This window comes from Salvelinus fontinalis, chromosome 3 (genome assembly GCF_029448725.1).
Source record: "Salvelinus fontinalis isolate EN_2023a chromosome 3, ASM2944872v1, whole genome shotgun sequence".
Lineage (NCBI taxonomy): Eukaryota > Metazoa > Chordata > Actinopteri > Salmoniformes > Salmonidae > Salvelinus > Salvelinus fontinalis.
Window position 1 is genome coordinate 64,910,963 of NC_074667.1, and position 26,099 is coordinate 64,937,061.

General features: G+C 42.9%; 1 protein-coding gene across 2 annotated transcripts; it reads right to left on the reverse strand.

Annotated features, from left to right (window-relative positions):
• On the reverse strand, positions 1-26,099 carry LOC129851339 (dual specificity protein phosphatase 7-like). Of its 2 annotated transcripts, XR_008758964.1 has the most exons (4): positions 25,230-26,099; positions 17,407-17,838; positions 3,066-7,056; positions 1-2,887 (listed from the first exon to the last, which is right to left on the reverse strand). XR_008758964.1 is itself a non-coding variant. In XM_055917805.1 (3 exons), the coding sequence occupies exons 1-3, from the start codon at positions 25,636-25,638 to the stop codon at positions 6,746-6,748; spliced, it is 1,152 nt and encodes a 383-aa protein (XP_055773780.1). In that variant the 5' UTR covers positions 25,639-26,099; the 3' UTR covers positions 1-6,745. The 2 variants fall into 2 exon arrangements, 1 of the variants encoding a protein (XP_055773780.1); XM_055917805.1 differs by having other exon boundaries at positions 1-7,056.

Below are 26,099 nucleotides of genomic sequence, written 5' to 3' on the forward strand. Positions count from 1 at the left end.
TTAAAGAAAATTATTATTCAATATTTATTTGTCGTATAAACATGTTTACAATACATATGGTCAACATCCTTTAACATCAGGAAGTATCAACGTCCTTGTTGACAGTCTTCTACACATCGTTTATAGATGGCATCGTGTTCTAAATGTATCCACACGTTAAACAGGTATTGAACAGGTATTGAACAGGTATTGAATGGGTATTGAACAGGTATTGAACAGGTATTGAACGGGTATTGAACAGGTATTGAACAGGTATTGAACAGGTATTGAACAGGTATTGAACAGGTATTGAACAGGTATTGAACGGGTATTGAACGGGTATTGAACAGGTATTGAACAGGTATTGAACAGGTATTGAACAGGTATTGAACAGGTATTGAACAGGTATTGAACAGGTATTGAACGGGTATTGAATGGGTATTGAACGGGTATGAAGATGCCTTGTCAAAACAATCCCTGAAAATTCCCTCAGTGAGGTAAAGATGATGATCGGTCACTTTCTCCCACTGTGTCCCAAACGGCACCCTATTCCCTATATTAGTGCCCTACATTAGACCAGAGCCTGTCATAAGTAGGGCACTACATAGGGAATAGGTTGCTATTTTGGACGCATCCTCAGTTACATTGTTCCTGTGTTCCGTCAAATATACAAACGGAGAAAAACGCAAAGTTTATCTTTCATCGTTACAAAAAGACACAAACACATGAAGCAGCTTGAAATCAAAGATTTTCTCTTCATAAATTACAAATATAAAAAAAGCTCTGTATTTAAATACATTTCAAACCTAAGTGTGTAACGTAATTGTGCGTCCCAAATCTTCCCCTATTCCCTATATATTACACTCCTTCTGACTGGAGCCTCATATTTCCTTATCGTTGTGACTGCGTTCAAACTCCTTACTATTAAAGTCCTTTCAAGGATGTAAAATACCCCACCATCATCTAAAAAAAAGAGAACGGAGAAACAACTTTGCATATCAGCTTAATATATTGAGAAAAGCCAACATGACTAGACCGATAGCACAGAGCACACTATACAAAACCAAAAAACCTTGAAGACATTTCAATGTAAGGGAGTAGTGATCTGTGACTGATTCAGAACCGAAACACACTAAAAATATAGGCGCAGGTTGTCCCCCACTTCTAAAGTGTTTTGGTAAGTCTGGTCCCAGATCAGTTTGTGCCATTATTACCACTCCTCGCCACAGCCAAACATATGACAACACACTACAAGGGGTGGGAATGTTAGCACAATCAGACTGGTGCCCAGGCTAGGTGATATACTAAGTATTAGCCTGGGTGCCAGTGTGTTTGTGCTCTCTTGCCAACTCGTTATACAATTGCCATCCCACACAAATGGCTTGACAATGAGAGTTAGCAATTGGAGAGTAGGTGTAACAGGTTTCACGGGGCTTGTTTAACAGTATAGCTTCCTTCCTCACACTGCTGGGAGTTCGGATAGGAAGCTCACTCTGTTACATCTGCAAGAGAACACAGAGATGTGGGATCCAGGCTAGCAAAACTGCCCAAAATCAGTATTTAGGGGAAACTTAACCCAACAAATAAGCAGAGCACTCAGAGCTATAGCTGTATTCTGTATTAATGACTAGAATTCTATAGCTGTATTCTGTATTAATGACTAGAATTCTATAGCTGTATTCTGTATTGATGTCTAGAATTCTATAGCTGTATTCTATATTGATGTCTAGAATTCTATAGCTGTATTCTGTATTGATGTCTAGAATTCTATAGCTGTATTCTGTATTGATGTCCAGAATTGTTCTCTGAAAAAATAGAGCCATAAAGGAGAGGTCTTGAACAGATGAGCAATAGGACATGATAGATGTTGAAAACACTGCAAAAGTTATTTGTTGATATATTGCAAAGTAAGAAAAACCACCTCGTCTGAAGACCAGTTAAAGAAACAATTCATTCGTCCCTGAATGGCACCCTGTTCCACGATATAACCCACTATTTTGGACCACAGTAGAGCACTAAAGTAGCGGTAGTGCACTTTATAGGGAACAGGGTGCTATTTCAGCCAATTCGTTTTCTTGTCATTACCATGTCTGTTTTGATTTATATATTATTATTAAAGGGATACTTGGGGATTTTGGCAATGAGGCCCTTCATCTACTTCCCCAGAGTCAGATGAACTCATGGATAGCATTTTAATGTCTCTGTGTCCAGTGTTAAGGAAGTTAAGAGGTAGTTTCGTGAGCCAATGCTAACAAGTGTTAGCGCAATGTCTGGAAGTCTATGGGTATCTGCTAGCATGCTACCTGTTCTTCTTCCTTCGGACCAGTCACAAGTCTCTATGTTGAGCCTGATGTGGACCGTACACAATAATGCCGTCATATTTGCAAAATGGCTGTTCTGTGTACTTGCATAGCAAAAATACGCAAATGTGCGCAGCTCCGGAGTTTGTAACTCGACGCAACTATGTAGGATGGCGATTTTGAGTAAATAATTGTGTTCTTGCGTTGTGTTTTTGTGTACGGTATGAATTAGACTTTAGAAACCCTCCTGGTCATATACTGTATACTGCTGTATGTGATGAGCTAGAGCTTATAACCTCTTCCAACAGCTAGAGCTTATAACCTCTTCCAACAGTTAGAGCTTATAACCTCTTCCAACAGCTAGAGCTTATAACCTCTTCCAACAACTAGAGCGTATAACCTCTTCCAACAGCTAGAGCTTATAACCTCTTCCAACAACTAGAGCTTATAACCTCTTCCAACAACTAGAGCTTATAACCTCTTCCAACAGTTAGAGCTTATAACCTCTTCCAACAGCTAGAGCTTATAACCTCTTCCAACAGCTAGAGCTTATAACCTCTTCCAACAACTAGAGCTTATAACCTCTTCCAACAGCTAGAGCTTATAACCTCTTCCAACAACTAGAGCTTATAACCTCTTCCAACAACTAGAGCTTATAACCTCTTCCAACAACTAGAGCTTATAACCTCTTCCAACAACTAGAGCTTATAACCTCTTCCAACAGCTAGAGCTTATAACCACTTATAATAGATATAGTTATAGCTTATAACAGCTACAGCTTATAACCTCTTATAATAGCTAATGCTAACAACCTTCCTCTCCTCTATATGACCCCACACTCGAGTCGTACAACTGGTGTACAACACATTTGGTACAACGGTTGTGATACAACAGAAGATTGAAGTATTAGAAAACATATATAAATTGTATCACAACCGTTGTGTCAAATGCGTTGTACATCAGTTGTGTGACCTAAAGGTCTGGGTTCAATCTGTATGGCTGAAGTCCGGCGTGGTTGAAAAGTAAAAGGCAACGTTCCCGTGTTAGCAGAGACTCTATTCACGGTCAATGCTGCGTACGTCGGCTCAATGGGGAATGACCTTTCATTTAGGTCACACAACTTTCAGCCGTACAGATTACAGACCTAAGAGAGTCCTCGGTGTGAACGGGGTCTATACCTGACAGACAGACAGGCAGGCAGACAGACAGACAGACAGACAGGCAGGCAGACGGACAGACAGACAGACAGACAGACAGACAGACAGACAGACAGACAGACAGACAGACAGGAAGGCAGGCAGGCAGACAGACAGACAGACAGACAGGCAGACAGGCAGACAGGCAGACAGGCAGACAGACAGACAGACAGACAGGCAGACAGGCAGACAGGCAGACAGACAGGCAGACAGGCAGACAGGCAGGCAGGCAGACAGGCAGACAGGCAGACAGGCAGACAGGCAGACAGACAGACAGACAGGCAGGCAGACAGACAGACAGGCAGACAGGCAGACAGACAGGCAGGCAGACAGGCAGACAGGCAGACAGACAGACAGGCAGACAGGCAGGCAGACAGGCAGACAGGCAGACAGACAGACAGACAGACAGACAGGCAGACAGGCAGACAGACAGGCAGGCAGACAGGCAGACAGGCAGACAGACAGGCAGGCAGACAGACAGGCAGACAGGCAGACAGGCAGGCAGGCAGACAGGCAGACAGGCAGACAGGCAGACAGACAGACAGGCAGACAGACAGACAGACAGACAGACAGCAGTAATAGTAGTAAAAAAAAAAAACTGATGTCATCGTCCGTCTTCCAACTGGTAAATAAACCAACAACCTCCAGACTAGGGGTGCAAAATTACAGCCATTTTCTACAATTCCAGGTTTTCCAGGAAACCTAGAAGAAAGATTCCTGGATGTTCCGCTTGTTCTCTCAACATGGAAATCTCCAAAACGGGATTTTTGGAAAACCTAGAAATGTAGAAACATTTTCAAACCTATTCACAACCAACCCTTTCCCTGTGTAGTCACCCACCACCCCACCGGTAGAGAGCACACAGTAGCATGCTCATGTAGAGAACTGAGCTCATCTTTTGTTCCTAATATAATAAAATAATTTAGAGGAATATAATATGTATAATATAACCATGGCTTGCAGGGGGATTGTTCCCACGATTAAAACTCTTTCAGAGGATGTTGGGATCTTAAACCAAAATAATGATCTATGTCCCAAATGGAACCCTATTCCCTATATAATGCACTACTTTAGACCAGAGCCCTATGGAACCCTATTCCCTATGTAGTGCACTACTTTAGACCAGAGCCCTATGGAACCCTATTCCCTCCGTAGTGCACAACTTTAGACCAGAGCCCTATGGAACCCTACTCCCTCCGTAGTGCACTACTTTAGACCAGAGCCCTATGGAACCCTATTGCCTCCGTAGTACACTACTTTAGACCAGAGCCCTATGGAACCCTACTCCCTCCGTAGTGCACTACGTAGGGCTCTCCAACTCAACTCTGGCAGACAGTTCCACTGCATTTCTTCATTGTTTCCCCTCTAATCAGGGAATTATTTAGTCCTGGGACACCAGGTGTGCAATTCGTTATCAGATAAAAAACGAACAGGCTGCGGACCTCGTAGGGTCAGAGTTGAATGTCCCTGATGTAGGAAGTAGGGGGGACATTTGGAGTGCATTCTATCTTTCATATACAATTAAGGATCAATAAACTTTAAATTAAGTGCTTCACCCAGCTCAATCTCTGAATGTCCCTCTCTTCTTCTCTCAATCTCTGAATGTCCCTCTCTGAATCTCTCAATCTCTGAATGTCCCTCTCTTCTTCTCTCAATCTCTGAATGTCCCTCTCTTCTTCTCTCAATCTCTGAATGTCCCTCTCTTCTTCTCTCAATCTCTGAATGTCCCTCTCTTCTTCTCAATCTCTGAATGTCCCTCTCTTCTTCTCAATCTCTGAATGTCCCTCAATCTCTGAATGTCCCTCTCTTCTTCTCTCAATCTCTGAATGGCCCTCTCTTCTTCTCTGAATGTCCCTCAATCTCTGAATGTTCCTCTCTGAATCTCTCAATCTCTGAATGTCCCTCAATCTCTGAATGTTCCTCTCTGAATCTCTCTCTCTCTATGTCTCTCTCTCGCTCTCTCAATGTCTCTCTCTCTCAATGTCTCTCTCTCTCAATGTCTCTCTCGCTCTCTCAAGTGCCAAGAAACGATAGGCTTCACCACTGTGCAAACTGCATTAGGTCATCTTTACAAATATAGAAAAGAAATTACAAAAACAACCAGAATATTATCAAAAAGTTATTTTCTGTTGATCTGTTTTCTCTTTAGTTATACTATCTCCTTCGGCTGTTAGTGTGTTTTTGTACAGGTAAGAGTATAGCAGTAGACATACATGCATTTGTGTGTAAATATATTCAAATATACAAATGCATACATACATACATACATTCATACTGATAATACGTACTTGTAATTACATTGCTATTAGCATCACTTGAACAGACTTGTGTTTCGTTTTAATAATAACTTAAGTTTGTTAAAAAATTTGACCAACATTCAATAGAGGGAGACCAGCTCCATACGGGTGAATCCAGGACCCTCCAACACATTGGCATCATCATCATCATCATCATCATCATCATCATCATCATCATCATCATCATCATCATCATCATCATCATCACCATCATCATCATCATCATCATCATCACCATCAAAACGTTGTTGACGAGGAGCTTGTCCAAGAGGACAACAATCAATCAATCAATCAATCAACTGCAGGCAGATCCATCTATCTGTGTCACCCATCTTTGTATGATTCTCTGTACGGTTCTGTTCTGTATGAATCAGTCTACATCTAGGACTTCCTTCCTTAGACATAAAATAACAGGCTGGTCAAAAAGATGACAAGATAAGGCGCTTCCCAGACCGCTGTGGAGATGAACCAGCAGAGCAGACTTCCTCCTCTTCCTCTCTGAGAGACCAATGATTAAACAAGCCAGACAGACTTCCTCCTCTTCCTCTCTGAGAATGATTCAACAAGCCAGACAGACTTCCTCCTCTTCCTCTCTGAGAGACCAATGATTAAACAAGCCAAACAGACTTCCTCCTCTTCCTCTCTGAGAGACCAATGATTCAACAAGCCAGACAGACTTCCTCCTCTTCCTCTCTGAGAGACCAATGATTCAACAAGCCAGACAGACTTCCTCCTCTTCCTCTCTGAGAGACCAATGATTAAACAAGCCAGACAGACTTCCTCCTCTTCCTCTCTGAGAATGATTCAACAAGCCAGACAGACTTCTATTTGGCGTCTGTTCTGCCCCTGTCCTCTTCCCATGTCCATCCACCATCCCAGACTATCCGCTGTCAAAGCCAGCCAGCCTCTGACGATCAGAAGATAAACATTCACATCCAAGTTGGCCGCTCAAGTCTCGCCCCTCCCCCGGCTTTCATGTAGATTCCAGCGTGTCGAGCTGGAACACATTACGATTGGTTGGCGTGGTGAAGAACAGCTGGTCATTGGTGGAGGTGTGGTTGTCACATGGGCTACTGAGCCCCAACGTTCTCTCAAAATCCAGAAGCTGACCCATGAAGTTGAAGTTGGGCGAGATGTTGGACTTCTTGCGTTTGACGAAGTCGTAGGCGTCGTTGAGCGACAGGTTGAGCTTCTGCATCAGGTAGGCCACGGTGACCGTTACCGAGCGACTGATCCCCGCCAGGCAGTGCACCAGAACACCACACTTTGTGGAGCGAGCTTCATCTGGAAGAGAGAAGGTAAAGATCAGTTTGAGGTGTTTTTTTTTAATGCAACACAAATTAGTTTTACTTACTTTATTGAACTTGTGTGAAGCCTTTGAGTGTTCAGAAATATTTAAAGGGAACACCAACTCCACCTCTCTGGAGTTTATAATGAGGCAACAGCCCCACCAACTCCACCTCTCTGGAGTTTATAATGAGGGAACAGCTCCACCAACTCCACCTCTCTGGAGTTTATAATGAGAGAACAGCTACACCAACTCCACCTCTCTGGAGTTTATAATGAGGGAACAGCTCCACCAACTCCACCTCTCTGGAGTTTATAATGAGGGAACAGCTACACCAACTCCACCTCTCTGGAGTTTATAATGAGGGAACAGCTCCACCAACTCCACCTCTCTGGAGTTTATAATGAGGGAACAGCTCCACCAACTCCACCTCTCTGGAGTTTATAATGAGAGAACAGCTACACCAACTCCACCTCTCTGGAGTTTATAATGAGGGAACAGCTCCACCAACTCCACCTCTCTGGAGTTTATAATGAGGGAACAGCTCCACCAACTCCACCTCTCTGGAGTTTATAATGAGGGAACAGCTACACCAACTCCATCTCTCTGGAGTTTATAATGAGAGAACAGCTCCACCAACTCCACCTCTCTGGAGTTTATAATGAGAGAACAGCTCCACCAACTCCACCTCTCTGGAGTTTATAATGAGGGAACAGCTACACCAACTCCACCTCTCTGGAGTTTATAATGAGGGAACAGCTCCACCAAATCCACCTCTCTGGAGTTTATAATGAGGGAACAGCTCCACCAAATCCACCTCTCTGGAGTTTATAATGAGGGAACAGCTCCACCAAATCCACCTCTCTGGAGTTTATAATGAGAGAACAGCTACACCAACTCCACCTCTCTGGAGTTTATAATGAGGGAACAGCTCCACCAACTCCACCTCTCTGGAGTTTATAATGAGGGAACAGCTCCACCTCTCTGGAGTTTATAATGAGGGAACAGCTACACCTCTCTGGAGTTTATAATGAGGGAACAGCTACACCTCTCTGGAGTTTATAATGAGGGAACAGCTACACCTCTCTGGAGTTTATAATGAGGGAACAGCTACACCTCTCTGGAGTTTATAATGAGGGAACAGCTACACCTCTCTGGAGTTTATAATGAGGGAACAGCTCCACCAACTCCACCTCTCTGGAGTTTATAATGAGGGAACAGCTACACCTCTCTGGAGTTTATAATGAGGGAACAGCTTCACCAACTCCACCTCTCTGGAGTTTATAATGAGAGAACAGCTACACCAACTCCACCTCTCTGGAGTTTATAATGAGGGAACAGCTCCACCAACTCCACCTCTCTGGAGTTTATAATGAGGGAACAGCTCCACCAACTCCACCTCTCTGGAGTTTATAATGAGGGAACAGCTCCACCAACTCCACCTCTCTGGAGTTTATAATGAGGGAACAGCTCCACCTCTCTGGAGTTTATAATGAGGCAACAGCTCCACCAACTCCACCTCTCTGGAGTTTATAATGAGGGAACAGCTACACCAACTCCACCTCTCTGGAGTTTATAATGAGGGAACAACTACACCTCTCTGGAGTTTATAATGAGGGAACAGCTCCACCTCTCTGGTCTCTGGAGTTTATAATGAGGGAACAGCTCCACCAACTCCACCTCTCTGGAGTTTATAATGAGGGAACAGCTCCACCTCTCTGGTCTCTGGAGTTTATAATGAGGGAACAGCTCCACCAACTCCACCTCTCTGGAGTTTATAATGAGAGAACAGCTACACCAACTCCACCTCTCTGGAGTTTATAATGAGGGAACAGCTCCACCAACTCCACCTCTCTGGAGTTTATAATGAGGCAACAGCTCCACCAACTCCACCTCTCTGGAGTTTATAATGAGAGAACAGCTACACCAACTCCACCTCTCTGGGGTTTATAATGAGGGAACAGCTACACCAACTCCACCTCTCTGGAGTTTATAATGAGGGAACAGCTCCACCAACTCCACCTCTCTGGAGTTTATAATGAGAGAACAGCTACACCAACGTTTTAGGTAATAGTCCTGCTGAAAGGTGAATTCATCTCCCAGTGTCAGGTTGAAAGCAGACTGAACCAGGTTTTCCTCTAGGATTTTGCCTGTGCCTTGCTCCATTCCGTTTCTTTTTTATCCTGAAAAACTCTCCAGTCCTTAACGATTACAAGCATACCCATAACATGATGCAGCCACCACTTGGCTTAAAATATGGAGAGTGTTACTCAGTAATTTGTTGTATTGGATTTGCCTCAAACATAACACTTTGTCCTCAGGACAAAAAGTTAATTGCTTTGCACATTTTTTGTCTTGTTTCAAACAGGATGCATGTTTTGGAATATTTGTATTCTGTTCAGGTTTCCTTCTTTTCACTCTGTCATTTAGGTTAGTATTGTGGAGTAACTACCATGTTATGGATCCTACCTCAGTTTTCTCCTATCACAGCCATTAAACTCTGTAACTGTTTTAAAGTCACCATTGGCCTCATGGTAAAATCCCTGAGTGGTTTCCTTCCTCTCCGGTAACTGAGTTAGGAAGGACGCCTGTATCTTTGTAGTGACTGGGTGTATTGATACACCATCCAAAGTGTAATTAATAACTTCACTATGCTCAAAGGGATATTCAATGTCTGTTCTGTTTACCTATCCACCAATACAGTGCCTTGCAAAATTATTCATCCCCCTTGGCATTTTTACTATTTGGTTGCATTACAACCTGTAATTTATATGTATTTTTATTTGGATTTCATGTAATGGACATACACGCAATAGTCAAAATTGGTGAAGTGAAAAAAATAACTTGTTTCAAAGATTTAAAAAAAATGGAAAAGTGGTACGTGCATATGTATTCACCCCCTTTGCTATGAAGCCCCTAAATAAGATCTGGTGCAACCAATTACCTTCAGAAGTCACATAATTAGTTAAATAAAGTCCACCTGTGTGCAATCTAAGTGTCACATGATCTCAGTATATATATACACCTGTTCAGAAAGGCCCCAGGGTCTGCAACACCACTAAGCAAGGGGCACCACCAAGCAAGGGGCACCACCAAGCAAGGGGCACCACCAAGCAAGGGGCACCACCAAGCAAGCAGCACCATGAAGACCAAGGAGCTCTCCAAACAGGTCAGGGACAACGTTGTGGAGAAGTAGAGATCAGGGTTGGGTTATATCTGAAAAATATCTGAAACTTTGAACATCCCACAGAGCACCGTTAAATCCATTGTTAAAAAAGGAAAGAATATGGCACCACAACAAACCTGCCAAGAGAGGGCCGCTCACCAAAACTCACAGACCAGGCAAGGAGGGCATTAATCAGAGAGGTAACAAAGAGACCAAAGATAACCCTGAAGGAGCTGCAAAGCTCCACAGCGGAGATTGGAGTATCTGTCCATAGGACCACTTTAAGCCGTACGCTACACAGAACTGGGCTTTACGGAAGAGTGGCCAGAAAAAAGCCATTGCCTAAAGAAAAAAAATAGGCAAACACATTTGGTGTCTGCCAAAATGCATGTGGGAGACCCCCCAAACAGATGGAAGAAGGTACTCTGGTCAGATGAGACTAAAATGTAGCTTTTTGGCCATCAAGAAAAATGCTATGTCTGGCGCAAACCCAACATCTCTCATCGTGAGAGACTGGGAAACTGGTCAGAAATGAAGGAATGATGGATGGTGCTAAAGACAGGGAAATTCTTGAAGGAAACCTGTTTCCATTTTCCAGAGATTTGAGACTGGGACGGAGGTTCACCTTCCAGCAGGACAATGACCATAAACATACTGCTAAAGCAACACTTGAGTGGTTTAAGGGGAAACATTTAAATGTATCGGAATGGCCTAGTCAAATCCCAGACCTCAATCCAATTGAGAATCTGTGGTATAACTTAAAGATAGCTGGAGCAGATTTGCCTTGAAAAATGGGCAAAATTCCCAGTGGCTAGATGTGCCAAGCCTATAGAGACATACCCCAAGAGACTTGCAGCTGTAATTGCTGCGAAAGGTGGCTCGACAAAGTATTGACTTTGGGGGGTGAATAGTTATGAACGTTCAAGTTCAGTTTTTTTGTCTTATTTCTTGTTTGTTTCACAAGAACAAATATTTTGCATCTTCAAAGTGGTAGGCATGTTGCATAAATCAACTGATACAAACCCCCCCAAAATCTATTTTAATTCCAGGTTGTAAGGCAACAAAATAGGAAAAATGCCAAGGGGGGTGAATACTTTCGCCAGCCACTGTAGGTGCCCTTCTTGGCAAGGAATTGGAAAACCTCCTTGGCCTTTGTGGTTGAATAGGTGTTTGAAATTCACTTCTCAACTGAAGGACCTTACAGATCATTGTATGTGTGGGGTAGAGAGATGAGGTAGTCATTCAAAACTCATGTTAAACACTGGAGGTTTGACTAGCAACAAAGGGGTCGAATACTTATTGACTCAAGACATTTCAGCGTTTCATGTTTTATTTATTTGTAAAGATTTCGAAAAACAATTATTCCACTTTGTCATTACGAGGTGTGTAGGCCAGTGACACAAAATCTCTTGTTGATCTATTTTAAATTCAGGCTGTAACACAACAACATGTGGGAAAAGTCAAAGGGAGTGAATATTTTCTGAAAGAAATAAATGATCCACGTTCAGAACTAAATGACCCACGTTCAGAACTAAATGACCCACGTTCAGAACTAAATGACCCACGTTCAGAACTAAATGATCCACGTTCAGAACTAAATGACCCACGTTCAGAACTAAATGACCTATATCCAGAACTACAGTTGAAGTCGGAAGTATACATGCACTCAGGTTGGAGTCATTAAAACTCGTTTCCAACCACTCCACAAATTTCTTGTTAACAAACTATCGTTTGGAAGGTCGATCAGCATACTTTGTGCATGACACAAGTCATTTTTCCAACAATTGTTTACAGACAGATTATTTCACTTATAATTCACTGTATCACAATTCCAGTGGGTCAGAAGTTTACATACACTAAGTTGACTGTGCCTTTAAACAGCTTGGAAAATTCCAGAATATGATGTCATGGCTTTAGAAGCTTCTGATAGGCTAATTGACATAATTTGAGTCAATTGGAGGTGTACCTGTGGATGTATTTCAAGGCCTACCTTCAAACTCAGTGCCAATTTGCTTGACATCATGGGAAAATCAAAAGAAATCAGCCAAGACCTCAGAAAAAACTTGTAGACCTCCACAAGTCTGGTTCATCCTTGGGAGCAATTTTCAAACGCCTGAAGTTACCACGTTCATCTGTACAAACAATAGTACGCAAGTATAAACACCATGGGACCACGCAGCCGTCATACCGCTCAGGAAGGAGACGCGTTCTGCCTCCTAAAGATGAACGTACTTTGGTGCAAAAAGTGCAAATCAATCCCAGAACAACAGCAAAGGACCTTGTGAAGATGCTGGAGGAAACAGGTACAAAAGTATCTATATCCCCAGTAAAACAAGTCCTATATCGACATAACCTGAAAGGCCGCTCAGCAAGGAAGAAGCCACTACTCCAAAACCACCATTAAAAAAAGACAGACTACGGTTTGCAACTGCACATGGGGACAAAGATCGTACTTTCTGGAGAAATGTCCTCTGGTCTGATGAGACAAAAATAGAACTGTTTGGCCATAATGACCATCGTTATATTTGGAGGAAAAAGGGGGAGTCTTGCAAGCTGAAGAACACCATCCCAACCGTGAAGCACGGGGGTGGCAGCATCATGTTGTGTGGGTGCTTTGCTGCAGGAGGGACTGGTGCACTTCATAAAATAGATGGCTTAATGATGGAGGAAAATTATGTGGATATATTGAAGCAACATCTCAAGACACCAGGCCCATATTAAAAATGTATATACAAATTTTGACCAGGGCCCATTTTAAAAAGTAGTGCACTATACAGGGTACAAGGTGTCATTTGGGACATAGTCATTGATAGAGATGATCTATTATTCACAACCTAGATGATGTTCCTAGGTTTTATCTGGTGTAACACTCTGCACTATCAAGCCATTAGTGCTTCAAAGGATACCGCAAAGTAAGTCAGTCCCACTCTCTCCCAACCCCTACTCCTCCCTCCCTCCCTCCCTCTCCCTCTCTCTCTTTGCATCCCTCCCTCCCATTAACTAACTAACAGGCCCAAACTAACTAACAGGCATTAACTAACTAACAGGCATTAACTAACTAACAGGCATTAACTAACTAACTAACAGGCCCAAACTAACTAACAGACCCAAACTAACTAACAAGCATTAACTAACTAACAAGCATTAACTAACTAACAGGCATTAACTAACTAACAGGCATTAACTAACTAACTAACAGGCCCAAACTAACTAACAGGCCCAAACTAACTAACAGGCCCAAACTAACTAACAGGCATTAACTAACTAACTAACTAACTAACTAACAGACCCAAACTAACTAACAGGCATTAACTAACAGGCCCAAACTAACTAACAGGCATTAAATAACTAACAGGCATTGACTAACTAACAGGCCCAGACTAACTAACAGGCCCAGACTAACTAACAGGCCCAAACTAACTAACTAACAGGCCCAAACTAACAGACCCAAACTAACTAACAGGCATTAACTAACTAACAGGCATTAACTAACTAACAGGCATTAACTAACTAACAGGCCCAAACTAACTAACAGACCCAAACTAACTAACTAACTAACTAACTAACTAACAGACCCAAACTAACTAACTAACAGGCCCAAACTAACTAACTAAACAGGTCCAAAGTAACTAAACAGGTCCAAAGTAACTAACAGGTCCAAAGTAACTAACAGGTCCTAACTAACTAACAGACCCAAACTAACTAACTAACAGGCCCAAACTAACTAACTAAACAGGTCCAAAGTAACTAACAGGTCCAAAGTAACTAACAGGTCCAAAGTAACTAACAGGCCCTAACAGGCCCTAACTAACTAACAGGCCCTAACTAACTAACTAACTAACAGGCCCTAACTAACTAACTAACAGGCCCTAACAGGCCCTAACTAACTAACAGGCCCTAACTAACTAACTAACTAACAGGCCCTAACTAACTAACTAACAGGCCCTAACAGGCCCTAACTAACTAACAGGCCCTAACTAACTAACTAACTAACTAACAGGCCCTAACAGGCCCTAACTAACTAACAGGCCCTAACTAACTAACTAACTAACAGGCCCTAACAGGCCCTAACTAACTAACAGGCCCTAACTAACTAACTAACTAACTAACAGGCCCTACAGTAGATTTACATATTTCCCTAAAAGTGGAGCAGCAATCCTTGCTACCACACATTCCAGCGATTGACCAAGACCCCCAAACTCTGACTTGACCCTCACACATTCCAGCGATTGACCAAGACCCCCAAACTCTGACTTGACCCTCACACATTCCAGCGATTGACCAAGACCCCCAAACTCTGATTCGACCCTCACACATTCCAGCGATTGACCAAGACCCCCAAACTCTGATTCGACCCTCACACATTCCAGCGATTGACCAAGACCCCCAAACTCTGACTCAACCCTCACACATTCCAGCGATTGACCAAGACCCCCCAACTCTGACTCGACCCTCACACATTCCAGCGATTGACCAAGACCCTCAAACTCTGACTCAACCCTTACACATGTCATAGTGTGTTTCTTAACTGTGGCACTTTCAAAACAAACACGGCCCGGGATACATTCCAGAGCCAAACCAAAACTCCACATTCCCATGAAGCTGATGAGGGGAAAACCCTGGGTATCTGTCTAGTAGTAGGCTGATTAATTACATACTGAAACTAACCACAAATGGTCCGATCTAAAATATTGAAACTATTGGAAAATAGTTGGATCTGCAATACTGAAACAATCGTTAAACAGTGAACTGAAATACTGAAACTATCGTCAAATACTCTGGTCTGAAATACTGAAATTATTGTCAAATAGTCTGGTCTGAAATACTGAAACTATCAACAAATAGTCTTGTCTGAAATACTGAAATAGTAATAAGTCAATATAATAAAACAAACCGCTCTGTTATAATTCTTTGTGTATAGTCGTCACTCAACTGGCGTGACAGAGCCCTACTCTGTGTTGTGTGATTCGCAACAGTCAAAACAGATTTTTTAGGGTTTTCTATTGCTACTGCAGATCCAAGGTGAAAACGGGTCCAGATTGGTAGACGTGGGAGTTTGTGTTATGCAGAGGGAATAAGTCAAGAGAAACTTTCTGAAAGGATTGCTGCTGTCATAGGCCTGCCTCCCAAATGGAACCCTATTCCCTATATAGTGCACTACTTTAGATCAGAGCCTTATTCCCTATATAGTGCACTACTTTAGACCAGGGCCCTATTCCCTATATAGTGCACTACTTTAGACCAGAGCCCTATTCCTTATATAGTGCACTACTTTAGTAGCAAACGGGGTGCCAATCAGCCAAACCACCCTAGACACACATCATTGGTTCATGGTTCTCAACATGACCTGGCCTTCATCCACAATGGTTCTCAACATGACCTGGCCTACTTCATTCACAGTGGTTCTCAACATGACCTGGCCTACTACATTCACAGTGGTTCTCAACATGACCTGGCCTACTTCATCCACAGTGGTTCTCAACATGACCTGGCCTACTTCATTCACAGTGGTTCTCAACATGACCTGGCCTACTTCATTCACAATGGTTCTCAACATGACCTGGCCTACTTCATCCACAGTGGTTCTCAACATGACCTGGCCTACTTCATTCACAGTGGTTCTCAACATGACCTGGCCTACTTCACTCACAGTGGTTCTCAACATGACCTGGCCTACTTCATTCACAGTGGTTCTCAACATGACCTGGCCTACTTCATTCACAGTGGTTCTCAACATGACCTGGCCTACTACATTCACAGTGGTTCTCAACATGACCTGGCCTACTTCATTCACAATGGTTCTCAACATGACCTGGCCTACTTCATTCACAGTGGTTCTCAAGATTACCTGGCCTACTTCATTCACAGGGGTTCTCAACATGACCTGGCCTACTTCAGTCACAGTGGTTCTCAACATGACCTGGCCTACTTCATTCACAGTGGTTCTCAACATGACCTGGCCTACTTCATTCACAATGGTTCTCAACATGACCTGGCCTACTTCATTCACAGTGGTTCTCAACATGACCTGGCCTACTTCATTCACAGTGGTTCTCAACATGACCTGGCCTACTTCATTCACAGTGGTTCTCAACATGACCTGGCCTACTTCATTCACAGTGGTTCTCAACATGACCTGGCCTACTTCATTCACAATGGTTCTCAACATGACCTGGCCTACTTCATTCACAGGGGTTCTCAACATGACCTGGCCTACTACATTCACAGTGGTTCTCAACATGACCTGTCCTACTTCATTCACAGTGGTTCTCAACATGACCTGGCCTACTTCATTCACAGTGGTTCTCAAATTGACCTGGCCTTCATTCACAGTGGTTCTCAACATGACCTGGCCTACTTCATTCACAGGGGTTCTCAACATGACCTGGCCTACTTCATTCACAGTGGTTCTCAAATTGACCTGGCCTACTTCATTCACAATGGTTCTCAACATGACCTGGCCCACTTCATTCACAGTGGTTCTCAACATGACCTGGCCTTCATTCACAGTGGTTCTCAACATGACCTGGCCTACTTCATTCACAGTGGTTCTCAACATGACCTGGCCTACTACATTCACAGGGGTTCTCAAATTGACCTGGCCTTCATTCACAGATTCCCTTCTGTTGTATAATGAGTGTGCTAGAAACCTGTAGGCCAACTTTTGATGAGTTCATTAAAGGCCCACTCTGTGATTTGATGATGTAATCCCTCCAACGCTAGAGCGACTCAGATCAAGTGTCATGACTCATAGCGTTCATGGTGTGAAATGAGGCGTGTAGCAGGAAATACCACAAACCGCTCAGAAGAGATCAATCAGAAGGATGAAGCTGTTATCTTAAGTTGCTGACTCAACCATCTATACTATATATGTTTTGAGTTATAACATTTGTTATCGTACTTTTAAAATCTATGTTTTAAGCAATAAGACAGCATGTTTGACTCAGCCAACAGCTTAATGAATCTATCGATGCCTAATTTAGTTTTATAGTTAAATATAACCTGAATGTTGGTGGGATGAGCTGAGGAAACAGTTTTCAAATGAATCAACTATGACCTGGGTTTATGAAACATTACGCAAATGAACATTACAACACAAGACAAGAATGAAAAGACTTTGAACTCCAACTGATCTGTGATTGAACAACATCCAAATGAGCAGGCTAGTGCCACAACTCACCAATGAAAGAAATGGCCTCTGGGAAAAACTGCGAGAGGTTTTGGCTCCAGTGATCGGAGATGGGGATCTGTTTGTACTTGAAGTCTCCGTGATGTTCAAACATGTTGGGCAGGTTGGGCGTGACGTTCAGGATGTACTTAATATTATACTTCCCCAGGATGTCCAGGTTGGTGGAGTCTTTGGCACAGCCCAGGTAGAGGTACGGTAAGATCTGGACCGGGAAGGCAGGCTGGTTGTTGGGAAGTGGGCTTCCCTCGGACTCGGTAGCGCTGCCCGGCTCTCTGTCCGATGACTCCCCATCAGAACAGTCCGAGCTGATCCTCAGCCCACCCAGACCGAGGACGGACGCGGGCGGGGAGCTGCTGGGGCAGGAACAGTCAAGGTTGATCTCACAGTGTTCTGGGTAGTCTGTCTGGAACTTGTTGAAACCACCTGTAAACAAAAACAGAGACGTTTTAGAATAGAATCAAATAGAATCATATAGAATAGAATCAAATAGAATCAAATAAAACAGAAGAGAACTGCTGGAAACAACAACATAGATGTTTTAGAATAGAATCAAATAGAATAGAATCAAATAGAATAGAATCAAATAGAACAGAAGAGAACTGCTGGAAAGAACAACAGAGATGTTTTAGAATAGAATCAAATAGAATAGAATCAAATAGAATAGAATCAAATAGAACAGGAGAGAACTGCTGGAAAGAACAACAGAGATGTTTTAGAATAGAATCAAATAGAATAGAATCAAATAGAATAGAATCAAATAGAACAGGAGAGAACTGCTGGAAAGAACAACAGAGATGTTTTAGAATAGAATCAAATAGAATAGAATCAAATAGAATCAAATAGAACAGAAGAGAACTGCTGGAAACAACAACAGAGATGTTTTACAATAGAATCAAATAGAATAGAATCAAATAGAATCAAATAGAATCAAATAGAATCAAATAGAATAGAATCAAATAGAACAGAAGAGAACTGCTGGAAAGAACAGGAACACAGATGGGTCAGAATCACAATATGAGAAAGGTTCTGTGACACGTCATTCCAGCTATTCTGTAAGTACAATACAGAGAAATTACAATAGATTATAGCTGTATTGTCCGATGTGTAAATTGGAATATCGTCTCTGTGTGTGATGAATGATAGCATGAATAGAGATCTACCAGAATACTGAACAAAAAGGTGTGAACAGCATAAATCACTTCAAAATGGTGAAATAAAGTCCAAAACAGCCAGATACTATTTATATGTGCTAGACAGGAAACGGAGATGGGCCTACTTCCTACATGATGGTAAAATACATGTATACTGATACGTTAGCACGTTAAGCCCTATAACACAATAATAGACCCATCTCAAACACTGATGTTTTGGGAATGGGAGTACTGCATATCCCATGTTTCCACTCCTTCAACATAAAGGACATTACATCTCATAGGCCTATCTTTCTATTCAGACAACAATTAGTAATGAATCTGGGCCCGGTTTCCCCAAAAACATCTTATTGTAACGATCCTGGGTTTATAAACGCGGATATCGACTCTGCCGCTTGAGCATGCTTTTGCGGCACGGTCGATAGCGCACCGGACCTCGGGCTCGAAGGTCGAGGGTTCGAGACCTGCTCCCATGCCCTTTTCAGTACATTATGGTGACGTTCATCGTTAGAACCTTCTTAGGAGCATCGTTAAAATCTCCGAGCTGTTTCCCAAAAAAGCCTGGTTATTAACGTTACTCTTGAAAACGCTCGTAATCTAACGCCCGCGTCAGATCACTTGTAGATCAGCTAAATGCATCGTAAAGATGTAAAGAGCAGTATTTTTTTTGACGTGATGTTTTATATCCTAATACGGTATATTATGGCATAGGAACCGTGGCTGCCCTCCATTGACTTTTACATTCAGAAAACAATTATTTTTACAACTTTAATATGATACAGACTAGAATGGAAAAGAATAGTGTAACTTGTTGAACGGGAAACCAATAGATACATAGTATCATACTGTTACCTTGACTACAATATAACTTTGGGCTATAATCCAGTGGTAACTATAGTATCTTTATTTAACTAGGCAAGTCAGTTAATAACACATTCTTATATACAATGACGGCCTACCGAGGAACAGTGGGGTAAACTGCCTTGTTCAGGGGCAGAACGACAGATTTTGTACCTCGTCAGCTCTGGGATTCGAACCACTAGGCTACCTACCGCTTCTTAGGAATGGCTGCAACCTAGTCTCACAGCATTTCGTATTATTCTGTATGTAAAATCGCTAACACTCCTTTTAGTAGGATATGTTACGTTTCATATGGTATGTATTCATTTTGTGGATGTCCATCATCCAATTCGTATGATATGTTACCAATTACAATTTATATGATACAGTATGTTACGGATTGCAACTCGTACAATATGTTATGGATTTGCCAAACGTATGATATGTTGCGAATTCCAATTTGTTGTTGCTAACGTTAGCTAGCCTAGGTGTTAGACAGTGATGCCAACTGGTGAGGGCCCAAAACATGTAATAACAAATCCCTGCTAGGGGGGAAATGCAGGTTTTAACTAATTAAACAACAAAGAATATAACCTACATTGAACCGAACTCACAGCTAAACAAAATGTGAAGAAAGCAATCCAATGTTATTTGTTGCCTAGACTTTACTGCAAATTACCCTCAAGACCTGAGAAAAAAAATACACTAATCTTGCAATTACCATGACAGCCTTTATAATAGAATGCTCGTTACCACGACAGCCTTTATAATAGAACGCTCGTTACCACGACAGCCTTTATAACAGAACGCTCGTTACCACGACAGCCTTTATAATAGAACGCTCGTTACCACGACAGCCTTTATAATAGAACGCTCGTTACCACGACAGCCTTTATAACAGAACGCTCGTTACCACGACAGCCTTTATAATAGAACGCTCGTTACCACGACAGCCTTTATAATAGAACGCTCGTTACCACAACAGCCTTTATAACAGAACGCTCGTTACCACGACAGCCTTTATAACAGAACGCTCGTTACCACGACAGCCTTTATAACAGAACGCTCGTTACCAAGACAGCCTTTATAACAGAACGCTCGTTACCACGACAGCCTTTATAATAGAACGCTCGTTACCACGACAGCCTTTATAACAGAACGCTCGTTACCACGACAGCCTTTACAATAGAACGCTCGTTACCACGACAGCCTTTATAATAGAACGCTCGTTACCACGACAGCCTTTATAATAGAACGCCCGTTACCACGACAGCCGTTATAATAGAACGCCTGTTACCACGACAGCCGTTATAATAGAACGCCTGTTACCACGACAGCCTTTATAACAGAACGCTCGTTACCACGACAGCCTTTACAATAGAACGCTCGTTACCACGACAGCCTTTATAACAGAACGCTCGTTACCACGACAGCCTTTATAACAGAACGCTCGTTACCACGACAGCCTTTATAATAGAACGCTCGTTACCACGACAGCCTTTATAATAGAACGCTCGTTACCACAACAGCCTTTATAATAGAACGCTCGTTACCACGACAGCCTTTATAATAGAACGCTCGTTACCACGACAGCCTTTATAATAGAACGCTCGTTACCACGACAGCCTTTATAATAGAACGCTCGTTACCACGACAGCCTTTATAATAGAACGCTCGTTACCACGACAGCCTTTATAATAGAACGCTCGTTACCACGACAGCCTTTATAACAGAACGCTCGTTACCACGACAGCCTTTATAATAGAACGCTCGTTACCACGACAGCCTTTATAATAGAACGCTCGTTACCACGACAGCCTTTACAACAGAATGCTCGTTACCACGACAGCCTTTACAACAGAACGCTCGTTACCACGACAGCCTTTATAATAGAACGCTCGTTACCACGACAGCCTTTATAACAGAACGCTCGTTACCACGACAGCCTTTATAATAGAACGCTCGTTACCATGACAGCCTTTATAATAGAACGCTCGTTACCACGACAGCCTTTATAATAGAACGCTCGTTACCACGACAGCCTTTATAATAGAACGCTCGTTACCACGACAGCCTTTATAATAGAACGCTCGTTACCACGACAGCCTTTATAATAGAACACTCGTTACCACGACAGCCTTTACAACAGAACGCGCGTTACCACGACAGCCTTTATAATAGAACGCTCGTTACCACGACAGCCTTTACAACAGAATGCTCGTTACCACGACAGCCTTTACAACAGAACGCTCGTTACCACGACAGCCTTTATAATAGAACGCTCGTTACCACGACAGCCTTTATAACAGAACGCGCGTTACCACGACAGCCTTTATAATAGAACGTTCGTTACCACGACAGCCTTTACAACAGAACGCGCGTTACCACGACAGCCTTTATAATAGAACGCTCGTTACCACGACAGCCTTTACAACAGAATGCTCGTTACCACGACAGCCTTTACAACAGAACGCTCGTTACCACGACAGCCTTTATAATAGAACGCTTGTTACCACGACAGCCTTTATAACAGAACGCTTGTGACCACACACGCATCTAAATATTGCACTTGGGGGGTGAAAAACATCTTAAAGTAGAAATATAATGAAACAAACAGCCATTCTATTGTTGTTCTGTTATAGTGGCCACTATAGTAGACGTCGATGTACAAGGCTATGTGTGTGCAAAAATAATATTCACTGACTAAAAACAAATTATAATCCCCCCCTTACTCACAGACACGTGTTACTGTCAAGTTCAACACAACAAAAGCAATCTCTTTGGGCTACACTGCAGGTTATTACATTGTACACTTTCTGCCTGTGGACATCTGTTCTACAATGTGCCAGCAGCAGAGCAGGATACCCTTTGTTGGCATAATTGATCTCTGTCAAGCAGAGAGTACACCTGGCATACTACTTTTATCCACTGTACTGAAGAAGTGAGAAAGAGGGAAAGTGTATGGTGTTCCTTTCACCTCTATAGAGGCATCCAGCTTAAACCAGGCCCAGTTTAAACCAGGCCCAGTTTAAACCAGGCCCAGCTTAAACCAGGCCCAGCTCCAGCTACACTTGATCCCTGAATCCACTTGTTTAACAAGCAACGCCTCATTTCCACCTAATTCTCTCATTCTGAAATTTAACCACATACTGTAGAGGGAAAACATTAGTTCACAGATAGTGTTTAGTTCGTTAACTAGTTAACATTTCACACAGATTGCCAGGGTTCAGTAAGCAGCTAACGCGTTATAACCTGAGGAACGGCAAGGAGTCGTTTACCAGTTAATACTATAGCAAATGAGTTAGGTTACTAATGTTTGCTCATTTGATGTTGTAACGTTAGCTAGCTAGCATTAGCTGTCTGACTTTATTAGCAAGCTAATTTTCACACTATAAACTCAATTATTTGATCAGATGAGTTACCTAATGTTGCTCAACATTTCTCTGGCTAGCTAGCGGAGAATTCAATCCAGCTAGCAAGATACTTAACAATGCTAACAATTATGTGTTCCACCACTTTCCCCCTCTCCTCAAACTTTCCAAACGGCAGTTGTTTTTCGGTTACAGCTCATGAAGTACGCATCATCACCGCCGTCTCCGTGGTCAGGCTTCTCACCTAACGTTACCTCGTCGTTATCCTTCAGGGGACACTGACAAGCTGCCTTTCCAGAGCGCTAGACGATGCTGTCACTGACAAGCTGCCTTTCCAGAGCGCTAGATGATGCTGTCACTGACAAGCTGCCTTTCCAGAGCGCTAGATGATGCTGTCACTGACAAGCTGCCTTTCCAGAGGGCTAGATGATGCTGTAACTGACAAGCTGCCTTTCCAGAGCGCTAGATGATGCTGTCACTGACAAGCTGCCTTTCCAGAGCGCTAGATGATGCTGTCACTGACAAGCTGCCTTTCCAGAGCGCTAGATGATGCTGTCACTGACAAGCTGCCTTTCCAGAGCGCTAGATGATGCTGTCACTGACAAGCTGCCTTTCCAGAGGGCTAGATGATGCTGTCACTGACAAGCTGCCTTTCCAGAGCGCTAGATGATGCTGTCACTGACAAGCTGCCTTTCCAGAGGGCTAGATGATGCTGTAACTGACAAGCTGCCTTTCCAGAGCGCTAGATGATGCTGTCACTGACAAGCTGCCTTTCCAGAGCGCTAGATGATGCTGTCACTGACAAGCTGCCTTTCCAGAGGGCTAGATGATGCTGTCACTGACAAGCTGCCTTTCCAGAGCGCTAGATGATGCTGTCACTGACAAGCTGCCTTTCCAGAGCGCTAGATGATGCTGTCACTGACAAGCTGCCTTTCCAGAGCGCTAGATGATGCTGTCACTGACAAGCTGCCTTTCCAGAGCGCTAGATGATGCTGTCACTGACAAGCTGCCTTTCCAGAGCGCTAGATGATGCTGTCACTGACAAGCTGCCTTTCCAGAGCGCTAGATGATGCTGTCACTGACAAGCTGCCTTTCCAGAGCGCTAGATGATGCCGTAACTAGTAAGTTGGTTGTCTCTTCTTTCTTCAGTCGCGTGCTGCGCTGCATTCTGTTGTTATGTCAACGATTGGCTGAGCCTTGGACACAGACAGTATTGTCCCCCCCCCCCCCCACTCCCCAAAAAGTTTTATCATCGGATCTACACAAATCACGTAGGTCACCTATTTTGGATTCAAAATGGCGAATTTCACTGAAAGGTGACTAGTTTGCATCCCTGGTTAAGACAACGGTTAGTAATTAGATTAAAGGCTTACGGTTAGAGTTAACTTAAAGGGTTAAGGTTAGGGTTAACTTAAAGGGTTAAGGTTAGAGTTAACTTAAAGGGTTAAGGTTAGGGTTAACTTAAAGGGTTAAGGTTAGGGTTAACTTAAAGGGTTAAGGTTAGGGTTAACTTAAAGGGTTAAGGTTAGGGTTAACTTAAAGGGTTAAGGTTAGGGTTAACTTAAAGGGTTAAGGTTAGGGTTAACTTAAAGGGTTAAGGTTAGAGTTAACTTAAAGGGTTAAGGTTAGAGTTAACTTAAAGGGTTAAGGTTAGGGTTAACTTAAAGGGTTAAGGTTAGGGTTAACTTAAAGGGTTAAGGTTAGAGTTAACTTAAAGGGTTAAGGTTAGAGTTAACTTAAAGGGTTAAGGTTAGGGTTAACTTAAAGGGTTAAGGTTAGAGTTAACTTAAAGGGTTAAGGTTAGAGTTAGGAGAAAGGGTTGGGGTTAGAGTTAAAGGGTAAAGGTTAGGGTTGGGGAGAAAGGGTAAAGGTTAGGGTTGGGGAGAAAGGTTAGCTGACATGCTAAGAAGTTGCAAAGTAGATTACATGTGATGAGATTCGAACACACAACCTTCGGGTTGCTAGACGTTTTGTGTTATCTGCCCGACCAACCACCCTCCATTCATATTTTTGCCTTTAGCAACCTCCCGTCTTACGTAACCATACCAAACATAATATATGATAGGAAATCTAAATCCAGACACTGAATTTAGTATGTTACGTCTTGTGTATGAGACCAGGCTGAGGAATAGAATAAAGTTTGGGCTATAGTGGATTCGTAGGCTAACAGGTAGTCTAGAACAGAATATAATATACACTCTTAGGGGGAAAAAAATAGTTATTTGGCTGTCCCCATAGGAGAACCCTTTCTCGTTCCATGTAGAACCCTCTTTGGAAAGGTTTCAACGTGTAACTCAAAGAGGATTTATCTGGAACCAAAATTATTCTCTAAAGGGGTATCCTTTGGGATAGCCGAAAAATCATCTGTTCTAGACTGCATCCTTTCCCCCCAAGAGTGTAGAATAGAATACGGAAATATCACAATTAAAGACCAAAGAAGCTAACTTCTCACCTTCCAGGTAAAAAGCCTTACAACCGTCGTCCCGGAGCTTCTGCAGCAGTAAGCCGAGGACAGAGCTCACCAGCCCGGTCTCCTGCCAGTCCGTAGTGGCCTCGTCGTAGAGAAGAATCATGTCCGTCTTGCACCGCTTCACGAATTTCTCCTTATCCTCGTTGTTGGGGATGATGGACCGGATCGGTAGATTCCCCTTCTTTAGTCTCCGCAGCATCAAACCGGGAATCGCCAGATTGATGGCCGACTCTATGTGTGATGATTCGTAGAGTTCGTGAGATCGGCAGTCCAGCAGCAGTAGCGAGCTCACCCCGAGCCCGGACTCAAGTTCCTCTTGAAGCCATTCCACACTTTTACTCGACATAATCTCTGTCACGACCCGGGAACCGTTCCAACGAGTAATTTTCATTAGGGAAATATAGATGCGGCTCTTTGCACTAACACACGGGCAAAAAATAAATAAATCACGGCGCTAAACTTCTACTCGTGTGGATCTGGAACGAACCACGTCCGTCCGCTCTAATCACTGTCGTCCCACGATACAGCAGCAACTCACCAGGGCTGGTAGACGGAATCAACACCAGGCTTGAACACATGAACGATATTTTCTTTCAGACCAGTAGAAATTATTCTGGACTCATTCAAATACCGTCGACCAAGTCCATTTGATATTGCGTTCTTTTAGCGTCCCCATTACTGTAAAGAACCCGATAGGCTCAATGTTGTCTGGTTTTATAAATCTGATCAAAATGTGGCTTCCAGGTGAATCATAACCACAGCACATTCTTTTTGGACATTTGCCTTTCGACCGCCTCCCCGTGTGTTATTTCCAGTCACCGCTCTGAGAGGCAGACCGAACTAAAAGGAAGA